Genomic DNA, 27,064 nt, shown 5'->3' on the forward strand with positions numbered 1-27,064 from the left:
TATAGCAATTTTTCAATGAGATTCCCAAGAATTTGCTGGCAAGTGTCCTCTCAGTTCAATTTTTGACAGACTGGGCAAATTTGTAGGGTTTTCTTGGTTACCTAATAATAAGCAAGCTGCTTGATCAAACCTTGGATTGAAGACTCATTAATAGAATTGAACATTCTTTGACAGAGAATCGCAAGGTTCTGAAACACAACTTGTGTGCTTAAATGTCTAATTTTCAGTTGTTTCCAAAGATGGACAAAAGAAAAATCTGTGTTTGTACCACTTATGGAATTTGCAAGCAGGATGGACTTTTATTCAAGCTAGGTTTTGGTAATAAAGGTCATGTGGAAAATTATATTGATGTAACGAAAATTAATTCTACAATTTCCTAGATTTTTAAATAAATCATACTCCATTTTCACTGACATATATTATTAATTGAATTGTCCAATATTTGAGTTACTTTATAACTACCTCTTATGAAAGTAAGCCACATTTAAAGGCAGTTAATAGATTTTTATGATCACTGAATACATCTGTGATAGTTTGTACACAAGAAACGTTATTCACTTGCAGGTATCTGAATTGCTGCACTACTGGCACTTCTAAGGTATTTCCGTTCAAAAAATTGGTAGGAATAAAAAAGTCAAATGATGCCTAGTTAAGTTTTCTGCATCAGAAAGCTTGTCCAGAAATTCATGAAATGTCATTAGTGGTACAAGGAAAATTCAGTAGCAGTTTATAAACACACATTGCCCCATGGTGAGACTAATATTGAGTTAATCTGTTCTCTATGGTGATAGTTTAAGATGGAATGCTGGCCAGGATTCCCAAGAAAACTGCTATTCCACCAAATCACAGCACTCCCTCAGTTATGCATCGAAAAGGCCATCTAACTTACGTGCTAAAGTCTTGACATGGGCTTGAGTCTGTGACTTCCTGTCTCTAAGACAACAGTGCTATCTACTGAGTCAAGAAAGCAAATAGAATTTTTTTTTGAAATTGGAATTATAAAATCTGTGGCAATATTTTATCCCAACAACTTCATCCACAATAACTGAATTTGAATTAATTTTCCAACTCTTGAAAAATAGCAACAAATTCTCGAGCCCATTTTTAAAAAAAATTTTTAACTTACAGATGAGAATTTTAGGAGAAGTAATCCCAAATATTGACACCATTCTGATGTTCAGTGATCTTGTTCATTGTATATTAAACATTTGTCTCGGCAAGCGTTCAGCATTCTGTTCATTTTATTCTTTTTATCTTTACACCAAATTTGTTGCCAGTTCTTCCTATTACTTACATTTTTTATTTCTAAGCTAATTATCTATTGCGCTTTCTGAAATGAAAGCTTGATTGATTCCACATTTCTGATCTTAACCCTTCTTGTGAAGCATTGTTTGTGTATTCATTTTTAAATAGTTTTGTTGTAATTTCCATAAGACCATAAGAAATAGGAACAGGACTTGACCCTGAGCCTACTTCACAATTCAATAGGATCACGGCTGATCTGACATTCCATATGTCCACTTTCCTGCCCTTTCTCCATAGCCCTTGACTTCCCCGTTGATCAAGAATCTATTTATCTGTCTGTCTCAGCCTGAGTCATGTTTCTTCAATTCAGGATTTCTCAAATTCTGGCAAGAAAATTTCTTTTATCTGTCCATTCACTCCACATTAATTCTGTTCCAGGTTGACCCTTGTACATTTTCTCTTCTCAAAGTATTCACAGTCTTTGTCAAAGTCACCCACGCCATCAGCTTCCAACACATCTGCTCTGTTTATCAGCTCAATAGGATTGGCTTCACTTTTCAATTCATTTATGGGATGTTGACATTTCTGGCTGGGCCAGCATTAATTGCCCACCCTTAATTACTCTCGAGAACCCAGCTGCAGTTCTTGGTTCCCATCTTCCATTAAATCATAGCTAATATATTTCCAACAATCATTTTTCCCTTGCCCACAATATTAACTATGGAGCTCACCAAAGATCTATTTTCGGCTCACATCATTTTTTTAATGTGAGCTGTTCTTGGCCTCATTAACCAAAGTAATTTACCCACTTCCATCTGTTCACTGATGATGCCTCTGCACTCTGCCATCCTTCTACATACTCCCCAGTTCAAATTTTCTTGGCAGGAAGCAGTATTTGTTTTTCCCTGATTGCCTGTTTTTTTTTCCTTTTCTCTTTTTTTCCCTCCATGAAGTGGCAACCAGGGTACTGGATTCCCTCTTGCCGAAGTGATCATTACCCTTGTGTCACAAACACAACAATGGCAAGATTCCCAACTCCACAGATCTTTAACAATGAGGTACTGGACCCAAGTGTGTAAGTCCCACCTATTTTCTGACATCTAACTTACCCACAGGGGAAGGATGTAGCACATGAATCACAACATGAAGCTCAAACTCAGTGATGCCATTTGTAACCAGTGGGTATTGCAGGGGGCTTACCCAACAGTGTAGTAGTCACAAATTGATGAAGTATAAATGCAGTCCCTTATTCAGCCAACAACGAGAGTTCTTATAAAAAAGAAAATTGCCAACTGAACTGCTTTGATTGACAGGCTTAAGTTTGAGTGGAAAAAAAACAGCAGTTGGTTGTGCAGCTTCAGTAGAGCTCTTTGATATTTATGCAAGGGCTCTCATTACATCATTATGAATACTTGGCTGAGTTGCATAAGTTGCAATTACAGTGGGGATTGAGTTTTTAAAATTCATTCATAGGATGAGGATATCGCTGGCTATGTCAACACTTTTTTGCCCATCCCTAATTGGGCAGAGGGTAGTTAAGACTCAACCATTGTGCTGTGGGTCTGGAGTCACATGTCAGCCAGACCAGGTAAGAATGGCAGTTTCCTTCCCTGAAGGACATTAGTGAACCAGGTGGGTTTTCCCAACAATCAACAATGGATTCATGGTCATCGTTAGACTCTTAATACCAGATTTTTATGGAATTCAGGTTCCACCATCTGCCAAGACAATTTGAACCCGGGTCCCCAGAACATGACCTGGGTCTGTAGATTAGTAGGCTAACAATAGTACCATTAGGCCATTGCCCCTGCCCCTGCCCCCCCCCCCCCCCCATAGTTTAAAGTATTAGCTGTCTTTGATCTGGGGTCTGAATGGAAATTTATTTTTATAAAAGATAATGATTTAAAAGCATTGACTGGATTCTATGCATGAGAGTTTATTTTTCACTATTAAATGTATACGATGAAGAGCTGTCTTATTGTAAGGAGTTTTTCTTTCCATCTTCACATTTCTGTGGGCAGAGCTCAATAGCAATGACCTGAAAGGTATGAGGGGACTTGAAGGTGGAGGACCAATGGGATATAGGTGGGAGCATATGTTTCCCTGGAGCTGACACGATGTAAGTAGCTATGGGTGTAGGTGATGCATGTCAAATAAGGGCTAGAGGGTATAATTTCTAAAATAGCTAAGATGAAGTCACAGAGAACTGAAGCTTGTCAGAAGGTTGCTAACTCAGCATTCACCCCTGCTGTGGCTGCCTTGCTTTCTGAGGTTGGTGTGCCAACCTCTATTCTGTAGCCACCCAACACTACTGTTCACCTTGGAGTGAAAATTGCTTGCTTCAGGTTATCAGCAAGAGAGGAAATTTCCAGACTCCAGCTACCCGCTTAAGTTATTGCATTACGCCTTTGAGTATTCCTAGAGCATTTATCTTTGCACAGATCATAATTGAACAGATTGTTTTATTTAGATTCCATTTTATTAATCCAGAGCAGGAACATGGAACAAATATTTTCCCATTCCTAGCCATGCAACTCTTCTACTGCCAGCATTGCTGATATCAGACCAGACTTGAAATCGAATCCAGGATCTTCTGTTTGGTGCATTAGCTCATGGTTGCATCATTTCCACCTGGCAACAACATACTTACGCCAATGTTTGAAGTCTGCCCAGACTCCCATTCCAGGCAAGTGAGGGACATATTTAAATATTAATCCTGATGACATCATTGATGCCAGATGTAGTTTCCAATTGACTCTAAGTGGGGTTGGGGGGCAAGGAGCTGTTGAATCTTCCAGGGACATTTTGCTGTGTTCTACAGAGTGGCCAGAAAAGGCCAAGGTAAGTAAAAATATTTTAATTCTTCAGAGAAGTTTAAAAATAAAATCCTCAGGCCTCTCTTGTCTGCCTCTCTGTCATTTCCTGATCACGACACCAACATATACTTAGAATCCCTACAGTGTGGAAACAGGCCCTTCGGCCTCCAAAGAGTAACCAACCCAGACTCATTCTCATTTCCCTACCCTATATTTACCCCTGACTGATGCACCTAACCTATATATCCCTGAACAGTATGGGTAATTTAGATTGGCCAACCTGCACATCTTTGGATTGTGAGGGGAAACCGGAGCACCCAGAGGAAACCCACGCAGACACGGGGAGAATGTGCAAACTCCACAGACAGTCACCTGAGGTTGGAATTGAACCTGAGTTCATGACGCTGTGAGGCAGCAATGCTAAACACTGAGCCATCGTGCTGCCCCATATGTTTGAGATACCTTTTCCATTGCATACATGGTGGCATTGGCTTTTGCCTCCCCCATTCACCCTCAGACTTGACTTAATTTCTACTAGCTTTGAGTAGGGAATTAAATGAAGTTAAACTTAACAGTATCTTGATTCCTTGATACCCGTAATTTAGAGGAGTCTGAAATAGCTATTATCTTTCCTGATTAAGGGTTTTTGCCCGAAAGGTTGATTTTCCTGCTCCTCGGATGCTGCCTGAACTGCTGTGCTTTTCCAGCACCACTCTAATCCAGAATCTGGTTTCCAGCATCTGCAGTCATTGTTTTTACCATTGAAGAACTTGGTGATTTTATTTCAGTTTAGATCTGGTTAAACGCCTGATATTTATTCTCCTGTTCTCCTTCAAACAAAATCCAATTCTGAGCTATTGGACTTGGTAGTAATGCAAGCCAAGTGCAATGTTCAAGAGATAATGCAGATGGTTTTGATTTGCAAATAAATCTTGCCACTTGGTCTGTTGGAATATGATATGAATGGCTTTTATCTGGTGCCAAAATAATGGGAGGCATCTCCTTAATTTTGCGTAGTGGAATCTAGTCTGAATGTTAGGACTGTTTAATGGGTCATTTTGTGCTACTTCAGTTTATGAAAGTGGTCTAGAACGTCATCCATCCCTTCAATTATTTCTAAATGAGAATTAAACCTAATTTTTCGCAACTTTATACGTACACATTTAAACCTATTTGGATTGAATTCTGAGTTGGAAGATCATCAGCCTATATTAAACTCCAGAATTAAGATTAGGTTAATGATTCACTGTGTTGCAGAGTATCACTATCACTTTTCTTGCTCAATGATTGGAAATACTGTATTGATTTTGCTGCTTAATGTTTAGTGATAAAATTACTGTGCCAGTTTGTTTGGATCCTCCACGCAGTAGCTTTGAATAACCTATAGTTTCCAACCTAGGTTAACCATTTGACAATAGAGTATTTTTATTTACTGTCACCAAGACCATTATGAGGGGAATGAGATGTCATCTCAAATGGCCAGATTGTGAAATAGCTTAATAGTGTGATAACTTCTGACAATTTCAAGGTGATCCATTGGTGCTCAAAAATCAAGACATATCCCAAAGTTAAGGAAATCTAACAACTTGTTGAAATCAGAATCTCTAAATCTTCAGTTATTTCTTCAAATCAACTAATGAGATATGATTGGGGGTAGATTGGTTGTTGTCAAATGTGTGACCAACTTCATGAGAGTATCTATGTTTTCACTAAACGTTTTAAAACCTATATTGCTAGATGTTGTTTCCCATGCCATTGCCTGAGTTAAAATAGCTTTTATGCTGTACTTAATGAATAGCTTTCCTTCATCTTCAGGATGCCCTGTGTTGTTCTACACTCCAAATATGAATATGTGTACAGCAGGCTTAAAAAAAAACAAATTAGAAACGTTACCAGTTAGGCCAGATTTTGCTGTCAGTATAATGATGTGGCTAATGAGCTTCCAATTATGCAAGCATAAATGCCAATATCCAAAGGCTGCGGGTTGAGTTGTGCTACTTGGCTTTGGAAATGGTGCTTGATTGTTTGCCCCATTCTTTTTATGCATTGAACTCTGTGAAATTGTATCTGTGTGGTCGATAAGAATGTAACTCAGTTGCATTTCTTTACAAGTGTCAGCACCTCCTTAAATTTTAACTGTCTATTTCTGAAAATTGAGTATTATAAATATGGAGAAATATTCCTTCAGATATTAATTAGCAATGGAAAATTTAAAAGGATTAGATATTAAAATGTTATTTTCTTGCACTTTTTTAAAATCTCAATCCAGTCCTCCTTCCTCTTGCTTTTGGCTTTGAATTCATGTATTCTAGTTTGCATTCATTTGCTTGGTAGTTCAGAACTTGAATATTGCTGAAAAGAGAGAGATGCTGCTTTTTTTGTCTTACATTAATTAAGACAAACACAACACTGTCAGATTTCAAGCGATCGTATGAATTTATATTACAGTAGGGAAAGTTGTTAACTGGTGGTCAAGTTAACTCTGGTCAAGGCATTACATAGAGAAAGCAAGAGAAAATTATGTACATCATAATAAATTACATAGATCCCCTCCAGCTCTAGTGCTCCTTAACATACTTTTAAGTTTCGAGAAGAAATGTATTTTGATGGAGTAAGCTGTACTCTTCTAATCTTTGCATATATCTTATACAAAGATTATACTTGTAATATCTCTGAATCTGCAACTTCATGTAAGAATTTCCATTTGTGTCCTGCAGAAGTTGACTTTAGACAGGAAAGGTTCCACACACTACTTTTCACTCGATGTGCTGGTTGGAAAATCTGCCGATTTACCAATCCCTACCGTGTGGCTATCTTCACTGGTCAGTATGTGGATTGGGATTCATCAACCTTCATGTGCAATTCCATTGGCCTTGTCAGTGATCTTATAAAAGGTGACTTATCCATTTATTTGTCTTGCAAGCTAGACATAGGAATTGAATGCATCAAAGCTATCCTGCAGGACATGGGCTATCTTATCCAGACATTTTTTCACAGTGTATCAAATAAACTTGAAAATGGATCAAAAACCATCCAGTTCAGATTGGAAAGTAGGAGAAAGTGAGGACTGCAGATGCTGGAGATCAGAGTTGAAAAATATGTTGCTGGAAAAGCATAGCAGGTCAGGCAGCATCCAAGGAGCAGGAGAATCGACGTTTCGGGCATAATTGCTGAAGAAGGGCTTATGTCCGAACCGTCGATTCTCCTGCTCCTTGGATGCTGCCTGACCTGCTGCGCTTTTTCAGCAACACATTTTTTAGATTAGAAAGTGCCTAGTCTACCTCAAATAACCTCAAAGACAAAAAACCTAAGAAGATTTTGACAACTGGTTAAGCAAGTCGGTTCACATTACTGCTGTGAAATGGTGATGCAAGTGGTACTTTTTGATGATTAGGGTGCTGCTATCAGTCATAAAAGTATTCTGCCTCTGCACAGTTGAGAAACCATGTATATACCTAGCTGCCAGTGTGATAAAGACCATACATTCCAATGCTTGATTAAATGAATCAGATGTGTTCCTGTGATTTTTCATAATAGGCATAGTAAATAGATATAATAGACTAACAGAAGACAGAGTTGGGATATGACAATATTTTTGGATGGCAATCTGTGACTACTGAAATGCAACAAAGATCAGTGCTGGGACCACAATTATTTACAATATACACTAATGACCTTAATGAGTAAAATGAATGTACTATCACCAGGTTTGTGGGTAATACAAAAATAGGTAAGAAAGCAAATCATGGAGATGATACAAAAGGTCTTCAGAGGGATGTAGCCAGGATAAGTGAGTGGGCATAAGCTTAGCAGATGGAGTATAATTTGGGAAAATGTGAAACTATGCACATTGGCAGGGTAAACAGAGGAGCTGAATATTAATTAAATGGAGAAAGACTGCAGAAATTTCAGCAACACGGGATTTGGGACTGCTCTTCTATAAAATATTAGCACACAATTTTAACAGATAATAGGGAAAAGAGATAAAATATTGACCTTTATTTCAAAGGGAATGGAGCATAAAAATTCCTGGTGAAACTGTACACAGCACTAGTTAGTTCATATCTCTAACTGTGAATTTTTTCTTTTGGCCTCCATATCTAAGAAAAGATATATTTATATTGGAAGCAATCCAGAGAGTGCTTAAAAGATTGATTCTGAGAATACAGAGAATTTCTTACGGGGAGGTTGAATAGGTTAGTCTGTACATTGCAGTTAAGAAGAATGTGATGCAACATTATTGAAGAATAAACACTTCTTGAGGTCTTGATAAGGTAGATGTATGGGGTTGTTTCCCCCTTATGGAAGAGTCTAGGACCAGGAGACATCATGTAAGTCATGGGTCGCCAAGTTAGAGATGAGGAATTTCTTCGGAGTCACGAATCTGTGGTATTCTTAATGCAGAGGGCTGTCAAAACTGGTCATTAAGTATTTTCAAGATGGACTTTTAATCAGAAAGGGAATCAAATGTTATAGGGGAAAGGGCAGGAAAGTGGTGTTAAGGATGATCAGATCAGGCATGATTGCATTGAGCGGTTCAACAGACTTGGTACGTCAAATGGCCTATGTCTACTCATACGTCTTATAGTCTTACAGTACGGGTCATACTGAAATATTTTGTTTGCAAATCAAAATGAAATTCTGAGATTGAGCGGCTCTTGCTGAACAATCTTGAGTTTGCTTAACACTTTGCTAACATAATCAATCAAGAACACGACATTGCACATTTATGCTTGATAAAGCATTAAGATTCACACGTGTGAACCGATTTTCTACAGACAGAAGTAATATATTAAAACTTTGCACCTTCTTTGTATTACTCAGGAGGAAGATGAGTGTGCAGTTCCCAGTGCTTTATCTGTGACGGTACGTTGTCCAGTCAGAGTCTACCTGCCAACTAAATAAACTCTTTTCTCCTATATTGTAAATCGTTCTGACAATTTAAAACCTGCAATTGTCCTGATGAATACAAGATGAAAAGCTTTGTTTCTCTTTTTCAGTTTCAATGCTTCCACTTTGGTTTCACAACCATGTCATTTTCCAAATACTACTACTCTTCTTGCTCAACATTCAGCTCATATTCAACAGCTGAGTGCGTAAAAATGTTTTGAGCAACAGGGGGGAGTCAAACTAAAAGAAGATACTGTTATCCTGCTACAGCAAAATCTAATGGAAAGTGTTTCCAGTGGTTTGGTTAGGAGATGAACTTTTGATCAAGGCAGTGGAAAAACTTCTGCTCTTATGCAAGTAGTATCATAGGGCCTTTCATCTTCAGTTGCACATAACAGGCCATAACAGTTCAGATTTTTCCACAAAAGATTGTGCTGTCAATGCTACACTAAAATGTTGTAATGTGAAGATCATTTTCACCTTCATTTGCCAATAAATGAGACTAAAACATACACCAGTTGTAGAAACTGCCTAATATTGATTCCATTCAAATCCATTCCACTGGTTTTCTATCCACATGGTAAAAGCATAATTTTTTGAAAATCTTTTCTTTCCACCATAATTTGCTTTTTAATTTGCTATTCGCTTTTTGAAAAAAAAGTTTCAAACAAATTCAAATAAATCTAGACGTTTTTGAAATTTGTTTGGATTGTGGATAGCATAAGTTTGTGGGGGACACAAATCTGTTGCTTTCACAATAGGTTTTGTAATATATGAAAGTGAATGGAGAACCCTGTATCAATTTTAAGAATTGGTCACGTTAATTTTTTATGATCATAATTTTAAAAAGCCCCACAGTGAAGCTAAATATTTTATGCATTCTGTCTGGTTGAGGATTGCAAACATGGGATTAAAGCTGCTGCACACATTTAGAACTTTATTTTGAGCTGAGCTTGGTTGATTCACTATTTGATTGGTCAATAAATTTGTTCATAAATAAGTTTTTGCTACAAACTAGGGTTGCATGATGTTTTCCATTGATATTCCTGTCATTACACTCACCTTGATAAAAGACAGCTAAAGACGTATTGATAAACTTATGGGAGTGGCCAATGATCTGAGGAACTCTGAAGCACTCAACAAACATAGATCAGCATTAATGCTTCTTATATTTGTCCTTAGAATGTAGCTATGGTTGGCATTGATTTTCCATCCAAGATTTCCTGAGAAGGTTAGACCCCCCCCTTTGCCATTGAGGTCCTGTTATAATATTAGGAAATTATTAAGTGATGCCAAAAAGCAGTGTCCAAGCCAGAATAATGTGTGATTTGAAAAGTCACATTCCTTGTCTTCCTGTTGCATTGATTACGCGTTTTTCTTGTTTTCAAGAAGTCAGTGGAATGAAGCTTCTGTTGACATTCCGTTGTTCCTATTCGTTGAGCATTGCCAAGCTGACTGAGAATCACTGACTGAAGAGCTATTGCTTTGCAGTGTCCTTGAGTTCAACAATATTGAATTTCCTGCTGTCATGGCTACTTTAGCCCAGGCTGATGGAGATAATAGACCAGCAGTTGTCATGACATGAGTGATGTGGATATCTTTACAGTCCTGCTGTCAAACAATGACATAGTCAAGCAAGCCTTGGGAAAAAGTTTTACAATGAATTCCTACATTTGTCTCTCTGGTGAAATAGGGTGATTGCTATGACTAGACTGCGTTCTTGACATTTTGTTAGGAGGGAGACTCCATTGCTGGTTGCTTTTTGTCCGTCTTGCATGCTAATCACACCTTTTCAGAGGTTCCTGAACAGGAAATAAAAATAGCCACAGTACCTGATCTGCCCTTAAATCCATCACAAACTGCTTGATTCTCTACTAGATAACAGACTGGCTTGATGAGAACAACTTTGAGATCCAGGAGCTACTAAATTGCAAGTGCAAAGTGTTCCCAAGTTCAAAGCACCAAAGAACCATCGAGGAAAAGAAAGCAGCTGTAAAGACAACTGAAGTTGAAGGTCCAAGAAAATACCCAAATGACACATGATATGTGGAAGAAGTCCAGGAGATCCAGCAAGTCGACATTAGCCATGATGTGTGTGGATTCTTCAATGCAATCAAGAATATCTGTGGCCCCAGGACCTATGCTATTGAAAGCTAATGGAATGATGATTATCTAGGACAGAGTCATCCAACACTTATTGGACGGAACACTTTGAGGATCTCCTTAACACATCCTTGGCCATTTAGTTGAGTACCTTTGAACTCATATGACAGCATGCTACTTGGCACCATCTCAGCTCAACTCCAGCCCAGCATGAGATTATAAAGGTCATTGAACAGTTGAGAACCAGCCCAGGTGGAATTCTTGCCAAATATTAAAATACAACAGAAGCATTCTTGGTCTGTATGTATAATCTCCTCTCACCTGGAAGGAGGACAGAATGCCAAGGATATCTAAGAATCTATGGGTGTAACACCTTCAAGCTGAGGGCCCAGCCTAATTGTGGTAATTACAGAAGGATCTCTATGATGTCCACTACAGGGAAGGCATTGCAAATGTCCTCCTCGATCACTTCTCCCAGTGACTGAAAAGCTCCTGGGGTCACAATGTGGAATCTGTCCATCAAGAGGCACAGTGAGAAATTGAGCTTCACAACAGAAGTCCAAGAAAAGTGTGGAGAGAAAAAGCAACCTTAATGCACGGCTTCTTTAACACCTCAGAGGCCTTTAACACTGTCAACTGTGAGGGGTGATGGTTTGTTCCCTTCATTTTTGGCTGCCCATAGAAAGTTTTCCTGGTTGTTCTAAGACAACATGCATATCATGAACTTCACCAACAGATCCAGCACTGTGCAAACTGGGGCCAAACAAGGCTGTGTCATAGTATCTAGTGTTCTTCTCCTTCCTCCTCACAACAAATTGCCCATCTCTTTTGGAGTGGAGCTAATCTGCAGGACAAAGAAAAAGCATACAGCCTACAACACTTCTGGTCCAAAACCAAGACCATCTTAGCCTTTGCCAGGGAGCTGTTACTCCGGAAATGATGCTTGCCCATGTGCATACTCAGGTCAAGCTCCTAAACCATTAACAATGTGTTCATAGAGACATATGCAAAAGGAGAACAGCATTGGGCTAAACCTTCAGAAGGCAAATATGCTCTATCAGCCTACTCCCCCACACAATACTGTCCCCTGACTATTGAGATCAATGTTGGGCAACTGGAAAGTATGGATCTTGTCTCTGACGTTGGGAACCCTCTCAGTTGGAGCTGACATTCACCTTGCATCCAGTATGGCACTGTGGTTCAGTGATTAGCACTGCTACCTTACTGCACTAGGGACCCAGATTCAATTCCAGCTCTTGTATGGAGTTTGCACATTTTCCCATGTCTGCATGGGTTTCCGCTAGGTGTTCCGGTTTCCTTCCAAAGTCCGTACGTGTGTAGGTTATGTGGATTGGCCATGCTAAATTGCCCCTAGTGTTCAGTGATATGCAGGCTAGGTGGTTTAGACATGAGAACTGCAGGGTATGGGTAGAGTGGTGAGTCTGGGTTGGATGCTGTTTGGAGGGTCAGAAACAGGTCGAATGGCCTATTTCCACACTGTCCGGATTCTATGATAAAACCACCTAAACTGAAGGAGTAGCATTCATGAAAATGCCAATCAAAGAGGCCAAATAGCAAGAGTGCACGAAAGGTCCAAATAACTAAGCATTACCATCCACCCACCTCATCTTAAGTAGCTCCAGTCATCTTCTAGCTGAGGAACTGCATAAGAAGATTAAGGCGGTTCTGTCAAGACAGCTGTGATGTAATACAGTGTTACAGGTCATACTTTCCATAACCACATTATGGTGCTGATGCTGGATACTCAGACAAGAGCCAGGGATACTGATTAGGTAAATGAACCGTCTTAAATGACATTGACATTCCTAGATTTTATGATTTCATCCTTCCAGGCAAGTGTTAACTATTCTTATAAAGTCCCTGATCTGAAACACAAATAGAATTTGCTGGAAAAACTCAACAGGTCCAGCAGCATCTGTGGAGAGAAAACAAAGTTAACATTTTACGTCAGTGATCCTTCTTCAGAACACCCTGATGCCGGTCTTATTAATGATGAGGCTTTGAGGAGTCATGAAGTGGGGCACTTGTTGCAGAGTACCCAACCTTTGCCTTAACATATAAAGCTCAGTACCTGAAAACTGAGAAAATGTAAAGTTAATTTGTACCCAGTTATGTTTGAATGTAACATATGGAATATTTCTTAGCAGTAGAATTTTTAAAAAAAATGCTATATGCCTAAGTTATCAGCTGATAAATTAATGTTTCTTCACAACACATCAAATTGTGTTATTTAAATTGCAAAACATGCAATCAAACTAAGCAATTGACTTTAAAGGTACTAGTCTATTGTTTTAGATTTGGAAGTCATTAAATCTGGAACTCTGAAAGAATAATCCTGCCTTGTAGTGATTTTGAAGCGATAGCATCAAAGATTACAGCAGTAAAAGGTAAGTATTGAGATATGGAATTTAAAATAATCATTTTTACATCGTGACGTTTGTAGCAATTCAAAATTAAATATTTAAAATAGCAATTGAGTATTTATTGAGTTTTCTTATTTTCAAATGAGAATGAACAGCCTCACCATGTCACTTGTCTAAAAAGTAAAATGGTCCTGTGGTAATACTGAGTTCACTTCATTGCTGTTTGTTTAGATCAGTCAGTGATATTTAGACTTTAATGATATGTCCAGTTCCGATCACCAAACTGTGAGAATACAATGTCACACCGGAAACCTCAGAGAAGAATCCCACAACTGATTTGAAGTAATAAAAGGTTTGTGCTATTAGGGACAATTGGAGAAAGCTTTCTGTCTTGAAAAGTGCTATTTGTGAATAAAATTCAATGGGGAAATGAACATATTACTTCAAATTATTGTGACTGGAGCACGAAGGGAAAATGCTTTAATGGAAGATAATTCTAAAATTAATTGCACAAAATTCTTCTCACTCTGTGATGTACACATGGATTGGGCTTCAAGATAGAATGGTAGAGGTGAACACTTAGAATCATTTAATCAACAGTCAGATTCTGCAATTGGAGGTTATATAATCTTTCCGAATGAATCAATTTGGTATCGAATGAATTCCACAGACTGTTCGTCTTCCCATAACCATAATAAGAGGAAGGAAATATTCTTCTCTATCAAAGTAAATCTTCATAATGTGCCTATCATGCCAGAAGTTGGCTTCTGTGATGACAGATTATGTGCTCAGTTTGTAATTACTGGCATTGAGGAGCAAGTTAAACATGAGCCCGAACTGTTCATGGCGTATTGCAGTGTGTCAGTTTGATATTTGTTTCTATCCAGTGACAAATGGTAATTATGGTAACTTAAAAATGCCAAATACGAATCGTTGAAATATTCCGTTTTAATTGCTTTGATTCCTTCAACACAATGTGCTTATTTATTTTGTCCCATTTACGACTGTTTACTAAACCATGTATTTTTAGTAGAGATGGAAATGTAACTTTGGATCATTCTCATGCGGCACCTTACTTGTTTGTTAAAAGCTACCAAGTTTAGATTTTCTGTAAATCCTGTGTATCATCTTTGGCAATAGCTCATGCAATGATTAGATGAAATTTCTCTTATCTATCATTCCTGTGGAATTGAACCTAATTACTCATTTTCAATCCACATAATGAGGCCGTGACCTACCACTAGTTACCGCTGACGTATTTAAGTATTATGATGGGCAGAATATTGATTAAGTACTCCATGGTCAGTCTTACAATAGGGAAAGAGTATACCTTGAGGCTATTTTATATGCAGTTCTGCTGCAAAATCTAACACGTCAACCAACTCCTCCTTTGAGAGTTGTACAAACCTGGAAAATGTGCAGGTTTATTACTTTATATCTCATCCTTTCATACTTTAGACATTAAAAGTTCTCCACATATTAACAAAAGCATCAAAATAATGATTTGGGATTCATCTTTGATCCCTCCAGCCTGTAGTTAAAGATATCCCTTGAAATTATTTGTTTGAAAAAAAATCTTATTTCACAGCACAAGGACTGGATGTACAGGAACAATGGCGAATAATGAGAAAAAGTGTCTGCATGTGGGCTCGTCTTTGCAGTATTATTTAAGAACCGGCAGAAATTATTTGGGGTGAAAACATGCCTCATATCTTAAACAGGCTGCTTATGAAATAACGTGGCTGTCAATAATATCTCCATAAATGGTGGGAGCCAAAATGACCAAATAAAATGGCAAAGATATATGTGCCACTACCTTACAGTTTTAGTGGAGAATGGGGCACCTAAGATTGCAAAATACCAGTGAAAATCAGGAAGTCGCGTCTAATAAAAATACAATTCGCCTTATTCATGCACTGTAAACCATTGGCTCTAAAGAATGGCCTTTAAATATTGCTTTGAAGTCCAAAGCTATTGCTTTATTGGATGGCTTCAAAAATTTCAGATTCTGTGAGAATTGTTTTGAAGCAATTTACTGGAATTCTGTGAGGAAGGAATGGACTGTGGAGAAAGGGAAACTTGTGACCATACAATAGACAATAGGTGCAGGAGTAGGCCATTCTGCCCTTCGAGCCTGCACCACTATTTAATATGATCATGGCTGATCATCCTTAATCAGTATCCTCTTCCTGCCTTATCTCCATAACCCTTGATTCCACTATCCTTGAGAGCTCTATCCAACTCTTATACTGTACATTTCATGGGGCATTTGATAAGGCTATTGCAGAAAATAAAAGCTCATTGTGTAGGAGTAATATATTGGCATGGAAAGAGGATTGACTCTAATCTCCAGCATCTATAGTATTCCCTTTCGCCTAGTTAACAGGAAACAGAGTAGCACTTTCTAGGGTGGGTCACTTTTAAATTGGCATAATGTAATGAGTTGTGTGCTGTAGGGATCAGTCTTTTTTTACAATTTATAAAAATAACTTGGATGAATGGTCTCAAAATATGATTGTTAAATTTGCTGATGACAGAAAAATTAGATAAGTTGTAAAAAGGGCAGGAGGACATTTAAGACCGATTCAAAACTTCTCTGAGAAGGTCAGAGAATCCTTGAAACTCCCTTCCTCAAAGGGCAGTGACAATAGCAAGGGGGGCGGAAGGTTATTGGGAAAATGAGAATGTGAAATAATCAGATTAGCAGTGTCCTCATCAAATGATGGACAGGCTCAGTTTGTTTGACTTCTATAACGCTATAAAGGAGAAAGTTATTCTCATAATGTGAATTTTGCTGACAATACAGAACTTATTACCAATCCCCAGTTGCTTTGAGAAACTGGTTTGAGGATATAACATACATGGTGGATAAAGAGTTGTCAGCAATGTATTTGGATTTATAAAAGGATTCAATAAAAGGAACTTGCTCATGGTGTTAGGATGATATGTTGCAATACAAACAATAAATAGTCAGGATTCTCAACCTTTACATAGTGAAGTGCCACAACCATGTGTGATGGATACCTTCATCCATAAATTTATGATTTATGTTCATGATTCAGACAATTTTGGTCTCCTTCAGAGGAGAAACATTTCCATTTTCATTCAGTAGAGAGCAGGGTCTTTAGGCCGATTCTTGTGTTGAAACAGTTTTCCTTTGAGGAAAGGTTTCGCAGGTTAGGCTGACTTTGGAGTTTAGAAGACTGAGAGGTTATCTTATTGAAATATTTTAAGATTCAGAAGGAGTTTGCTTGACAAGGTGAATGCTAAGAGGATGTTTCCACTTGTGGGACTGTAGAACTGGGGAATGCACTTCAAAAATTAGGTGTCTCCCATTTAAGTTAGAGACGGGGTGGAATTTCCTCTCTAAGGGTTGTTAATCTTTAAAAATCTCTTCCCGAGAGCAGTGGAGTCTGGGTCATTGAATATATTAAAGTCTAAATTAGATTAATTTTTGATCTACAGAGGAGCCTGGAGTTACTTGGACAGGCAGGACAACCAAGTTAAGGCCACAATTAGGTCAGAAATGGTTTTATTGAAGGATTGAATTACTTCTTCCTGCTCATACTTTTGAATGATTTTGCCATTGGAGTGCTGCAGTGTCTATGTAAAAGTTTTATGGTACTGAGTGTCTTGTGACACCACTGCTGAGACAAAGTAAGAATCAAACTCTTTGTGAGATTTGAGTTGATTGTCAACCATATCTGGTAAGGACGTTAGGTTTCCTTCCCTAAGATGTATGAGCAAACTAGATGGGTTTTTCTGTCTATCCAACAGCTCCCTGTGAAGTAAAAATCTAAATATCTTATTCAAAATAATTATTCAGGAAAGGATTAATAGAATAAAGTAATTGTTATTTCTTTTGGTGCATTTTTCTGAAGTGGATGATAAGTTGGAAAACACATTCCTACAGTCCCTGTGAAGATGAGCAATCAGCTGCAGGAGTAATCTTTTTTAAGTCATTCATTGTAGTTCAATAAGATCCATCAATTAAAAATATTCATAAGACATTTGATACACAAGTACATTTTTATTGGTGGCTTTTGAACTTTGTAAAATGTTTTTGAGCTTTATAAAATGCTTTTGGAGACTGAAATATTGTATGCAGTTCAGTCAATAATAATATCTTATTAACCTGCAGGGTGTGCTGATCTACAGTCCCTTGATACCATGCTACCTATAGAAAGAAAACGCCAGGGTTATATCCATGAACTGATTCAGACTGAGGAGAGGTACATGGATGATTTGCAGCTGGTTTTAGAGGTAAGCACTGACTGAAGTGAATAACCAATATATTGTGTAAAAGTTTAACTGAAGAGTCATGTTCCAAAACTCTAAAAGTGTTGAGTACGGTTTCAATCATACTGCTATGTAAAAATTATTAATAATGATTAGACAGTACAACTTAAAGGAAAGGATGAAAGAAGGGAAAAATCCAAAAATGCAGCAGCTTAAAACTGAGAAGCCAGGAGCAACTCCCTCTCATCTGAGGTGGCACACAATCAAACAGTGGAATCCTGAGTAACAAACCAGTTTATTAAAGCACTTAAATGAAGGAATGATTTGAAGTGCCTAGTTCATATCATTTTGCAACCAAACATCATTGTGTGGTGCCAATCTGCTTTTACTCAAAATAGTCATCTCTCGAATTGCAAATTGAAATTTTTTTTTGTAGGGGTGGGCATCAGCTTTTATTTATTGGAAGAAATGAAGAGTTACATGATCAGAGAGGAGGTTGATTCTTCAAAGTTAATCTTTGTTTGTGTGCTTGAAGTACATACTTGGATATTCCTTTTGTAGGTTTTTCAGAAACAAATGGCTGAATCTGGGCTTATGACAGAAACTGAGCTGGGAACAATCTTTGTGAACTGGAAAGAACTCATTATGTCCAACACCAAGCTGTATAAGTAAGTGTGCAAATATTTTTGGCCAGAGAATCTTGTCTTATTCAAATAATGCCTTCCTTTTCGTTATGGAGTGTGTTCTTTGATTTAGAGTCCTGAACATTTTATTAATTAGAGCAACAACTCTTTCATGCTGTTAGAATTATTGGCCTAGAGTTTCTGCTGTAGATATAGTCAGTATCCAGGGGATGCAGTGATATGGTGGTGATGTCATAGAGCTGTCAACATGGAAACAGATTCTTCAATCCAACTGATCCACATCAACCAGATATCCTAAAATAATCTAGCCCCACTTAACAGCATTTGTCCCATATGCCTTAAACCTCTCTTATTCATATACCTGTCCAGAAGCATATTAAATCTTGTAATTGAACCAGCCTCCATCACTTCCTCTGGCAGCTTATTCCATGCACACACCACCCTCTACATGATAAAGTTTCCCCATAGATCCCTTTTAAATCTTTCTGCTCTCGTCTTAAACCTATGCCCTCTAATTTTGACCTCTAATTTCCCCAGGGAAAGGACCATGACTATTCACCCTATCCATGCCCCTCATGGTTTTATAAATGTCTATATGGTCACCCTTTAGCCTCTCCCTGTAGTTCAAACCCTTCAACCCTGGCAACATCCTTGTAAATATTTTCTGAACCCCTTCAAGTTTCACAACATTCTTCCTATAGCAGGGGATCCGACTTGAACACAGTATTCCAGAAGTGGTCTAACCAATGTTCTGTACAACCAGAACATGACCTCCCAACTCCTATAAGCCATGCACTGACCAATAAAGAAACCTGTACCAAATGCCTTCACTATCCTGTCTACCTGTGCCTCCACTTTCAAGGACTATGAACCTGCACTCTAAGGTCTATTTGTTCAGCAACACTCCCTAGGGCCTTACCATTAAGTGTATTAATCCAGAACCCCAGAATAATGTGCTGTACAAAAAGAGCGGGAGCAGCAGAGGAAGTGACGGTAAACAGAGGGGCAGCCGGGAAGGAGAACGGTGAGTATAAATACTCACCCTTTAATCACCAACGGTCATTTGAGTGGGAGCAGCGGCCGAGGAAAAACGAACCCGGGAGACTACAGCTAAGGTAAGACAGTTTGTTTCAAAATTACTTACCTGTAGCGGGCAGCGGAAGTGAGGTTGGAGCGCATAGCTGGGCGGGAAGGCAAGTGATTAGTATTTGAGTGGGTGCTAGGGTCCGAGACGTCTCGGACCGTGTCTTCAGAATCCTTAAGGGGGAGGGTGTGCAGCCAGAAGTCGTGGTACACATTGGCACCAACGACATAGGTATGAAGAGGGGTGGGGAGGTCATTCAAGAGCTCAAGGAGTTAGGCTGGAAGCTAAAAGCTAGGACAGACAGAGTCGTCATCTCTGGGTTGTTGCCGGTGCCACGTGACAGAGAGGCAAAGAATAGGGAGAGAGTGCAGTTGAACACGTGGCTGCAAGGATGGTGTAGGAGGGAGGGCTTCAGATATTTGGACAATTGGACTGCATTCTGGGGAAGGTGGGACCTGTATAAACAGGACGGGTTGCACCTGAACCAGAAGGGCACCAATATCCTGGGGGTAGGTTTGCTAGCACTCTTCGGGGGGGGTTTAAACTAATTTGGCTGGGGGATGGGATCCGGACTTGTAGTCCAGCAAGTAAGCTAGCTGTGTGTCAGGATGTCCAAGACTGTAGGGAGGCTGTGGAGAAGATAGCACTGACAGGGACTACTTGCGGACACAGAGATGGGCTCAAGTGCGTATACTTCAATGCAAGGAGTATCAGAAATAAGGTGGGTGAACTTAAGGCGTGGATCGGTACCTGGGACTACGATGTTGTGGCCATCACGGAAACATGGATAGATGAGGGACAGGAATGGCTGTTGGAGGTTCCTGGTTACAGATGTTTCAGTAAGATTAGGGAGGGTGGTAAAAAAGGAGGGGGGGTGGCATTGCTAATTAGAAATGGTATAACGGCTGCAGAAAGGAAGTTTGAGGGGGATCTGCCTCTGGAGGTAGTATGGGCTGAAGTCAGAAATAGGAAAGGTGCAGTCACCTTGTTGGGTGTTTATTATAGGCCCCCCAATAGCAGCAGAGATGTGGAGAAACAGATTGGGAAACAGATTTTGGAAAGGTGCAGAAGCCACAGGGTCGTAGTCATGGGCGACTTCAACTTCCCAAATATTGATTGGAAGCTCTTTAGATCAAGTAGATTGGATGGGGCGGTGTTTGTGCAGTGTGTCCAGGAAGCTTTTCTAACGCAGTATGTAGATTGTCCAACCAGAGGGGAGGCCATATTGGATTTGGTACTCGGTAATGAACCGGGACAAGTGGTGGGCTTGTTAGTGGGTGAACATTTTAGTGATGGCGACCACAATTCTGTGACTTTCACCTTGGTTATGGAGAGAGATAGGTGCGCACAACAAGGAAGTTTTTACAATTGGGGGAAGGGAAATTACGATGCTGTAAGACAGGATTTGAGGAGCATGCGTTGGGAGCATAGGCTGTCAGGGAAGGATGTGGTGGAAATGTGGAACTTTTTCAAGGAGCAGATACGACGTGTCCTTGATATGTATGTACCGATCAGGCAGGAAAGAAATGATCGTGTGAGGGAGCCTTGGTTGACGAGGGAGGTTGAATGTCTAGTAAAGAGGAAGAAGGAGGCTTACATAAGGTTGAGGAAACAAGGTTCAGACAGAGCAGTGGAGGGATACAGGATAGCCAGAAGGGACCTGAAGAAAGGGATTAGGGGAGCTAAGAGAGGGCATGAAAAATCCCTGGCGGATAGGATCAAGGATAACCCCAAGGCATTCTATGCGTATGTGAGAAACCTGAGAATGACGAGAACGAGGGTAGGTCCGATCAAGGACAGTGGTGGGAGACTGTGTATTGAGTCGGAAGAGATAGGAGAGGTCTTGAACAAGTACTTCTCTTCAGTATTTACGAACGAGAGGGACCGTATTGTTGAAGAGGAGAGTGTGAAACGGACTGATAAGCTAGAAGAGATACCTGTTAGGAAGGAAGATGTGTTGGACATTTTGAACAACTTGAGGATAGACAAGTCCCCCGGGCCTGACGGGATATATCCTAGGATTATGTGGGAAGCAAGAGAGGAAATTGCAGTACCGTTGGCAATGATCTTCTCGTCTTCACTGGCAACTGGGGTGGTACCAGGGGACTGGAGAGTAGCGAATGTTGTGCCCCTGTTCAAAAAAGGGAATAGGGATAACCCCGGGAATTACAGGCCAGTTAGTCTTACTTCTGTGGTAGGCAAAGTAATGGAAAGGGTACTGAGGGATAGGATTTACGAGTATCTGGAAAGACACTGCTTGATTAGGGACAGCCAGCACGGATTTGTGAAGGGTAGGTCTTGCCTTACAAGTCTTATTGAATTCTTCGAGGAGGTGACCAAGCATGTGGATGAGGGTAGAGCAGTGGATGTAGTGTACATGGATTTTAGTAAGGCATTTGATAAGGTTCCCCATGGTAGGCTTATGCGGAAAGTCAGGAGGCATGGGATAGAGGGAAATTTGGCCAATTGGATAGAAAACTGGCTAACCGGTCGAAGTCAGAGAGTGGTGGTAGATGGTAAATATTCAGCATGGAGTCCAGTTACAAGTGGAGTTCCACAGGGATCAGTTCTGGGTCCTCTGCTGTTTGTAATTTTTATTAATGACTTAGAGGAGGGAGTCGAAGGGTGGGTCAGTAAATTTGCAGATGATACAAAGATAGGTGGAGTTGTGGACAGTGAGGAGGGCTGTTATCGGCTGCAGAGGGACTTAGATATGATGCAGAGCTGGGCTGAGGAGTGGCAGATGGAGTTCAACCCTGCCAAGTGTGAGGTTGTCCATTTTGGAAGGACAAATAAGAATACGGAATACAGGGTTAATGGTAGGGTTCTTGGTCAGGTGGAGGAACAGAGGGATCTTGGGGTCTATGTACATAGATCTTTGAAGGTTGCCACTCAGGTGGATAGAGTTTGTAAGAAGGCCTATGGAGTATTATCGTTCATTAGCAGAGGGATTGAATTCAAGAGTCGTGAGGTGATGTTGCAGCTGTACAGGACTTTGGTTAGGCCACATTTGGAGTACTGTGTGCAGTTCTGGTCGCCTCACTTTAGGAAAGATGTGGAAGCTTTGGAGAGGGTGCGGAGAAGATTTACCAGGATGTTGCCTGGAATGGAGAGTAGGTCGTACGAGGATAGGTTGAGAGTTCTCGGCCTTTTCTCGTTGGAACGGCGAAGGATGAGGGGTGACTTGATAGAGGTTTATAAGATGATCAGAGGAATAGATAGAGTAGACAGTCAGAAACTTTTTCCCCGGGTACAACAGAGTGTTACAAGGGGACATAAATTTAAGGTGAAGGGTGGAAGGTATAGGGGAGATGTCAGGGGTGGGTTCTTTACCCAGAGAGTGGTGGGGGCATGGAATGCACTGCCCGTGGGAGTGGTAGAGTCAGATTCATTGGCGACCTTTAAGCGGCATTTGGATAGGTACATGGATGGGTGCTTAATCTAGGATAGAAGTTCGGCACAACATCGTGGGCCGAAGGGCCTGTTCTGTGCTGTATTGTTCTATGTTCTATGTTCTATGTTCTACAGTAATTTATGTTGCATCTGCATGAAAGTTGAAAAAGAACCTAATTTGTTCTCACAGTAGAAACGCCTGATGGTCAAGCTGCAAATGGTCATGGTCAACTTCAGCAAAACGTTAGTTGGAACTGAGCTTGTGTGAATGGGGAAATGAAGTATTAATGCTATTGAGGAGAATTCCATTCAATGCAACTTTTAATTTCGACCAGAGGATTTTAATATTGGGGAGCATTCGTGGATAGAAATAGCCCATCATGAATTCACAGTGTATTCATGAACATCACATTTGACTGAGCACCAGAAGATCTTGTCTCTGAAGTAGGTGATGTGTGTACTTTACCAGGAATTGCCATGTTCCATGCAGAATTGGAAAGGTTCAAAGATTTCCAGATAAGGCTTTTCAGAATGTCGTCAGCCCAAAACTAAGTTTCTAATTTTTTTCCTTAAAGTCTTCGGTTAGCATTTCTGCTTTGTTTAAAGTCATTGCGTCATCTCAACACAAAAGGAGGCCATTGAAAATATGCCATGTTTACCTTGGGTTATATGATAAATGCCTAACTCTTGTTAACCTCGGTTATAGGGCACTTCGTGTGAGGAAAAAGACTGGTGGGGAGAAGATGCCAGTGCAGATGATAGGAGACATTTTAGCGACTGAACTATCACACATGCAGGCCTACATCCGGTTTTGCAGTTGTCAGCTAAATGGTGCAGCTATCCTTCAGCAGAAAACCGATGAAGATCCAGAATTTAAAGATTATCTTAAGGTTTGGAAAAAGTTTTTTTTCTTTGTCTTTGAAAAAATGATCCAAGGTATTTTATAGGTATTGCAAACCTATTCCTTGTAAGCCTGGCTTTTGGCATCTAAGTTGCAGGCAATAACACATGCTTTCTTACCTGTAATCAATCTATGAAGTTTAAAGTTAAGTCAGCTGATATGCTTTTATGAAAGCAAAATACTGCTGATACTGGAAATCTGAAACAAACAGAGAATGCTGGAAAAACTCAGCCAGTCTGGCAGCATCTGTGGCCTCTGGATTATCCATCCAGTGACATTGCCGTTATGTCACCATCTGTCCAACCTCAGCCTTTCAGTATCATGTTAATGCAAACATTATTTTTATATGCAGATATGCATGCAGTAGGACACCCATATCTTTCTGCATCTCAGCTCTGCAACCTATCATTATTTAGATAATATACTTTTTATTGTTTCTGCCAAAGTGGATAATGTCACACTTTCTCACATTGTACTCCATTTGCCAGATCTTTGTCCATTCACTTCACTTATCTCTGTCCCTTTATAGATTCCTTATGTTGTCTTCAGAACATACCAAATGTAACATTTCCAAATCTGCTGACAACACAAAACTGGGTGGGATTTTGAGTTGTCAGGAAAACTCAAGGAGATTTCAAGGTGTTTTCAACAAGTTGAGTGAGAAAACACATGGCAGATACAGTATAATGTGGTTAAATGTGAAGTTATACACTTGTTCTTGTAATCAGTCAATGAAGATATGCAGCGAGCAATTAGAGAGGCAAACTGTATATTAGCCTTCATTGCAAGAGGTATGAGTTCAGAAGTAGGGATGTCTTACTGCTGTTATACAGGGCTTTGGTGGGACCATGCCTGGAGTATTGTATCTCCCAACCTAAGAAAGGATATTCTTGCCATAGAGGGAATGCAACAGAGCATCCCTAGTCTGATATCTATGAAGAACGATTAGTTTAATTGGGCTTGTATTAACTGGAGGTTAGAAGGGTGAGAAAGGTTCTGATTAGGGTGTATAAAATTCTCATAGGACTGGACAGACTAGATGTAGGAAGGATGTTTTCCCTTGTTCGTGAAGTCTACAAACAGGGTCACAATCACCAGATGTATGGCAGATCATTTAAGACTGAGGTGATGATAATTTCCTCACTCAGAGTAGTGAACCTGTAGAATTCTCCACTGCAGAGACTATAGTGGCCAAAATCACTGAATATATTCCAGAAAGGGATTCCAAAGGCCTCAAGCGATGTGGAGAGAAAGCAGGAAAATCGCATTGAGATAGCAGATCAGATATTAATGACAGTCATGATGGACTGAATGACCCCCTGCTGTTCCTAGTTTATCTGTTTCACTTCAGCACGTGCAGTTTATGACAGAACAAATAACTAGAATGTTAATTCTTTTAAATAACTTCTTCTCCCCACAGAAGTTGGCTTCTGATTTGCGATGTCAGGGGATGCCACTATCTAGTTTCTTATTGAAGCCAATGCAAAGGATTACACGGTATCCACTTATTATTAAAAATGTAAGTCCGTTCTTGTAAGATAACAAAATGTCTATTCTTGTAACTCCTAGTGGTGCAGAATAAATTAGTAGACTTTCAGTCAATTCAGCATTTTATACTGTGCTTTTAAAGCTCTTAATTATTGTAACTGTTTATGTCTTTCATTGATATTAAAACACATTTGAGATTTGTGTATTATGTAAGTTTACTTTCCATAATACTATTGCCATTAGCAGGATCATCTCCAACTTAAGGACACAAGTTAAACCAACTTTTATTTTAATATTTACTTTCTTCCCATTCTATAAGATTCGCTTTTACATTCACTTATTTATATATAAGTGGGAAGATAATGGCCTAGTGTATTATTGCTAGACATTTATTCCAGAGACCCAGGTAATATTCTGGGTGTCTGGATTCAAATCCTGCAGTGGGAGATGGTGAAATTTGATTTGAATAAAAATGTAGGCTCAGGAGTCTAATAATGACCATGAAACCATTGTCAATCATCAGAAATACCTATCTGGTTCACCAATGTCCTTCAGGAAAGGAAACTGTTATCTTGACTTGGTCTGGCCTACATATGACTCCAGATTCTCAGCAATGTGGTTGACTCTTACCTGCCCTCTGGGCAATTAGGGATGGGCAATAAATGCTGTCCAAGCAAGCGATGCCTTCATCCCATGGATGAATAAAAACAAAATCATTTTCAAGAGCTGGCACCCAGCATTTACTCAAATGGGTCCATTCTCTTAATGTGAGTTGCTGTGTCATATACCCAACTTTTGTGGATTTGCTATTCTGTCCCAAAATAAGGGCACCAGATTGAGTAACTGCAAGCTGGAGAAATGTATGACAGAAATAGCTTTCCAGGATCCAAACTAAACAAGTGCCAGAAAGCAACAACTTTATAAATTTGGAAGTTAGGTGAAAGTTGTTTTTAAACAGAAGATAATGGCTTATAAAATAAGTCACTGAATTGAATTTTAAAAAGTGCATTTAAGAGGCAAGAGAATTAAGAGAAGGGAAGTGATTGTGAAAGCGGAGGTAGATGGGTTGATATCCGGGAAAAAATGACTGGCTCAATGAACGTAATAAGCTCTTAATGTTTGTTCTAATGCATGTATCTATTTACCCTCATTGAAATACTGGTTATGGGATGGAAGCTGATATTTTTCTTCAAATGGTGTTTTAAGCAGATGACTTAAGTTACTCATATCTGGGATATATCAATGTTCTGAATCTGAAAAACTGCTATTGGTAATTTACCAGAACTCTTTGAACTTACTCAGAGATACTGCAGGACAGATTTGCAGATTGATGGATAGATAGTCAACTTCAACCTGGAAAATAAATTCGCAATAAGCAAATTTCACATTCATTTTTAACAAAAGAATCATATAAGGGTAATTTCTGTGGAATGTTTCTAGGAATACTCACTCTACAAAAGGATGTTAGTGCAACAATAAGAAAGACTGAGTTTTACCTATGATAATATACTATCAAAGAAGGACATTTACTAGAAGATCTGATATTCAAATATATAATTCCTTGTACAATGACTGCAGATTTTGGAAAACACTCCAGAGATCCATGCAGACTATAACCATTTAAAGCTGGCATTGGAGCGGGCAGAGGAGCTATGTTCCCAGGTGAATGAAGGTGTCCGTGAGAAGGAAAACTCTGACAGACTGGAGTGGATTCAGTCCCATGTTCAGTGTGATGGACTGGCAGAGGTGAGGATGCATGAGTTATTTTGTGGTTCTGCTGTCCAAATGACCAATTCCAACAACCACCCTGATGGGGACAGGCATGGATTTAATACCATTTAGCACCACTCCAATTGAAAGAGAAAAACTTTTCATTT

At 39.5% G+C, this 27,064-nt stretch overlaps 1 protein-coding gene across 9 annotated transcripts in view; it reads left to right on the forward strand.

Moving 5' to 3' along the window:
• Positions 1-27,064, forward strand: part of itsn2b (intersectin 2b) — a 202,361-nt gene that overhangs the window by 155,145 nt on the left and 20,152 nt on the right. For all 9 annotated transcript variants that reach the window (XM_072556764.1, XM_072556757.1, XM_072556772.1 and 6 more), the window contains 5 exons: positions 17,580-17,701; positions 18,239-18,345; positions 23,505-23,688; positions 25,120-25,218; positions 26,766-26,933. In XM_072556764.1, the coding sequence (XP_072412865.1) occupies positions 17,580-17,701; positions 18,239-18,345; positions 23,505-23,688; positions 25,120-25,218; positions 26,766-26,933 (680 nt within the window). The remainder of the gene's footprint in view (positions 1-17,579; positions 17,702-18,238; positions 18,346-23,504; positions 23,689-25,119; positions 25,219-26,765; positions 26,934-27,064) is intronic.

Source organism: Chiloscyllium punctatum, chromosome 3 (genome assembly GCF_047496795.1).
Source record: "Chiloscyllium punctatum isolate Juve2018m chromosome 3, sChiPun1.3, whole genome shotgun sequence".
Classification (NCBI taxonomy): domain Eukaryota; kingdom Metazoa; phylum Chordata; class Chondrichthyes; order Orectolobiformes; family Hemiscylliidae; genus Chiloscyllium; species Chiloscyllium punctatum.